The sequence below is a fragment of the Capsella rubella genome, unplaced genomic scaffold, assembly GCF_000375325.1.
Source record: "Capsella rubella cultivar Monte Gargano unplaced genomic scaffold, Caprub1_0 scaffold_7, whole genome shotgun sequence".
NCBI classification, from domain to species: domain Eukaryota; kingdom Viridiplantae; phylum Streptophyta; class Magnoliopsida; order Brassicales; family Brassicaceae; genus Capsella; species Capsella rubella.
Genome location: NW_006238917.1, coordinates 9,974,313 through 9,977,642, shown reverse-complemented (window position 1 = coordinate 9,977,642; position 3,330 = coordinate 9,974,313). Strand labels below are relative to the sequence as shown.

General features: G+C 34.9%; 1 protein-coding gene across 6 annotated transcripts; it reads left to right on the top strand.

Moving 5' to 3' along the window:
- Positions 1–311: 311 nt before the first annotated feature.
- Positions 312–2,929, top strand: LOC17878097 (WAT1-related protein At4g15540). Of its 6 annotated transcripts, none has more exons than XM_023778685.1 (9): positions 312–413; positions 728–827; positions 931–1,183; positions 1,256–1,321; positions 1,403–1,516; positions 1,785–1,995; positions 2,099–2,257; positions 2,333–2,484; positions 2,688–2,929. In XM_023778685.1, the coding sequence occupies exons 2-9, from the start codon at positions 788–790 to the stop codon at positions 2,797–2,799; spliced, it is 1,107 nt and encodes a 368-aa protein (XP_023634453.1). In that variant the 5' UTR covers positions 312–413; positions 728–787; the 3' UTR covers positions 2,800–2,929. The 6 variants fall into 6 exon arrangements, with proteins under 6 accessions (XP_023634453.1, XP_023634454.1, XP_023634457.1 ...); XM_023778686.1 differs by lacking the exon at positions 312–413 and adding an exon at positions 422–592; XM_023778689.1 differs by lacking the exon at positions 312–413 and having other exon boundaries at positions 422–827; positions 950–1,183.
- The last annotated feature ends 401 nt before the right edge of the window (positions 2,930–3,330 follow it).

The following is a 3,330-nucleotide window of genomic DNA, read 5'->3' as shown; positions in this document are numbered from 1 at the left end:
TCTATTCAAAAACTTACTTCATTAGTGATTTGATCTCTAGATTAGAAATGAATAGTGTACATATTGAGAAATTCTAAAGAGTGAAAAGAGAGTTTTATTTTATTTCTAAGTTTGAAACAAAATTTTGAGATATATAACAAATTAAGTTCGGTATTTTGAAGAATGCTTAAAATTATTTTTGAGATATTTTTTGACTAATTTTGGAAACTTCACGAATTTCGTAAACAATTTTCTAATTAATAAAAAAAAACATTGAAAATGAATCATATTGGTAAATCCAGCTATAAATAATAATATTTTAATCATTTTCAATATACAAATTACAATTACAAATACAAATTAGACAGAGCTTGTGGCTCCGTTTTCGCCGTCGTCTACGGCTGAACAAATGTGCGATCACGGAGGAATCAAAGGTAAGTGATGATTTAGATGATATTGCTGTTGGATTTCGCTTAGGTAATGCTCTCTAGGTTTAGTTACTATTGATGGAGGTTTCAGATTTGGGATTGATTACTGTGGAAAGATCCAATAAATCGTATCATACTGTATATTCCTCTCTGAAGATTGTTCTCTTATGATGAAGCTGAGATTGGTGAGCCGTGAACTTGAATGTGATTGTTGATGCAGAGCTGAGTTTTGAGCATTTGATACAACATATATATATATATATAAGTCTTAACCACTGGGGAAGAATGTTCCAATGAAAGTTCTCTTTTTTTTTTTTTAGATAAAATTTTGAAGTGGGAAGGTAGAAATGAATGATTGAGATGAAGGTATTAGAGCTATAATGGGTAAAGTTCCTTTTCATGGGGTCCCTAGTCCTTGTGGTGAGAAGTATTTGGTAAAGTTGAGATATTTTTCATATTGCGTCACTGATGATGTCTTGGAGTTAACCCACCAATACCATGGTTGCGTCTAAACTCACTTTAGCTTTTGAGAGGACTTTCAGAGAATCTGGATATCAAAATAATCTTATTATGAGAGAAGATACGGTGGCTTGGAAGTACTTTAAACGGGATGTTGTGCCATTCGCTGCTATGGTTGCTGTCGAGTGTACTACGGTTGGATCGAGTACACTGTACAAAGCTGCTACCTTGAGAGGATTTAGCTTCTATGTATTTGTGTTCTACTCTTATGTTGGTGCTACACTTGTCCTTCTTCTACTTTCCCTCATCTTTGGAAGGTACTTTGTCCCCTTGATCAGCTACTGTTGCTTGGTTTCAAGAATATGTACTTACTAATTTTACATATGCAGGTCAAGAAGTTTACCTTCAGCCAAGTCTCCTCTCTTCTTCAAGATTTTCTTACTTGCGCTTCTCGGGTATAGTATATTCATCTTTCTAGCTTTATGAGAATTCTTGGGGTTATGTTGTCTACTTGGCTAACTTGGAGGGGAAAACAGGCTCACGTCGCGGGTAGCTGGTTGTAAAGGTATAGAATATAGTTCCCCTACTCTTTCCTCTGCTATCAGCAATCTTACACCAGCTTTCACCTTCATGCTTGCCATCTTCTTCAGGTTCCACTTTCTTCTAAACCGGGTGATTCCACTCTAACCATACAAAAGATATGTTTTTGACACTGTAAGACTCCATATGGGAAATGATATCAAAACATAGAAAAATTCTCAAGTCATTAACTGAGTGAATTATGGAGTAATTGTACAAGTAAAACTTGCGGTAATCTTGGACCATCGTTTCTTTGATCAGTTATGTTGGATAGATATGAGGTTTGTTTGTAACTCTAACTTAGGTGACTTGTTCTGCTTCCTTGGGTGACTCGTAAAGGATGGAACAAGTAGTGTTAAGAAGCTCTGCAACTCAGGCTAAGATCATTGGCACTGTAGTATCTATATCTGGTGCACTGGTTATTGTTCTGTATAAAGGGCCAAAACTTCTTGTTGCTGCATCGTTTACTTCATTTGAGTCAAGTTGGATAACTGGAGGCCTTTTGCTCGGTTTACAATTTTTGCTTCTTTCAGTCTGGTTTATTCTTCAGGTATTACATTAACATGAACAGATTCATGAAAGAGATTTTGAGTTGGTTGGTAAATGGACACGCATGACACTGAGCTAAATTCGTCTGCTGTACATTATTTCAGACTCATATTATGGAGATATACCCTGAAGAGATAGCCGTAGTCTTCTGCTACAACTTATGTGCAATGTTCATCTCAGGAACAGTATGTCTGATTGTAGAAAAAGACTTGAATTCTTGGCAGCTAAAACCGGGTTTCGCCCTCGCTTCAGTGATATACTCGGTGAGACATCAACCCAACCTCATATAAGTTGAAAAATCAAATTCATTAGCTCCGAAAACTAACACTCTGTTTCAGGGGATATTTGATACATCATTGGGCTCAGTTATTCACACATGGGGTCTGCATGTGAAGGGTCCGGTCTACGTATCCTTGTTCAAACCGTTGTCTATTGCAATTGCAGTCGCCATGTCTGCGATATTCCTCGGCGATGCTCTTCACCTTGGGAGGTACCATAATTTTCATCTGCATACTTTCAACTATAGTGTCTCTTTTCTTCAAAAACATAAGTAAAGTGATAAAAAGTTAGCTCTAGGTTGTTAGAATGTTTAGTTTCATAATTCTGCGAATGCATAACGCTAATCTCAGAAACTAATAACCGATGATTGGAACATTAGTTTCATATTGTTTTGCATATGTTTGTTGTGGGCAGTGTGATTGGATCAGTGATACTGAGCTTTGGGTTTTACACTGTGATTTGGGGCAAAGCAAGAGAAGATGCAACCAAGACAGTAAGTGATTCTGAGCAGCCACTCTTGTTATGAGAATGACACCTTATCATGAAGTTATGTTGGATACAAGTATAATTATTGGACCAATTAGAAGATGATGATCCCTATTTATCTTGTATATACAGTATATCTTACTACTATTAAAAGAGAAGTACAAATTTAATCATGGTATAATTATGTCAAAAATTTCCCAAATTACCTTTCAATTTTTAAGAAATGAGACATTTTATTAAAATTGATAGGGGTAATTTATGTAATATTGACAATTGAAATCGAAATTAAGGGGGTGTTATTCAATCTTGTATTTTAATTGATTTGAATGTATTTCAAAATCTAGCGTTATTTGATGATGTATTTTAAAAACTAAAATAAAATCTGCTGTTATTGGATTTAACATTTGTTGGATGTATTTTAAAGTACTTTAAAACAAGCGTTATTCAATTTTCAATGGATTTTGTTTCATTTAAGATTTTAATGTATTTTACATCTAAAACACGTACAAACACAATCCTAACAGTTTTCAAAGTATTTCATCTCTTTCAGACCAAATCCATCTTAATTGTA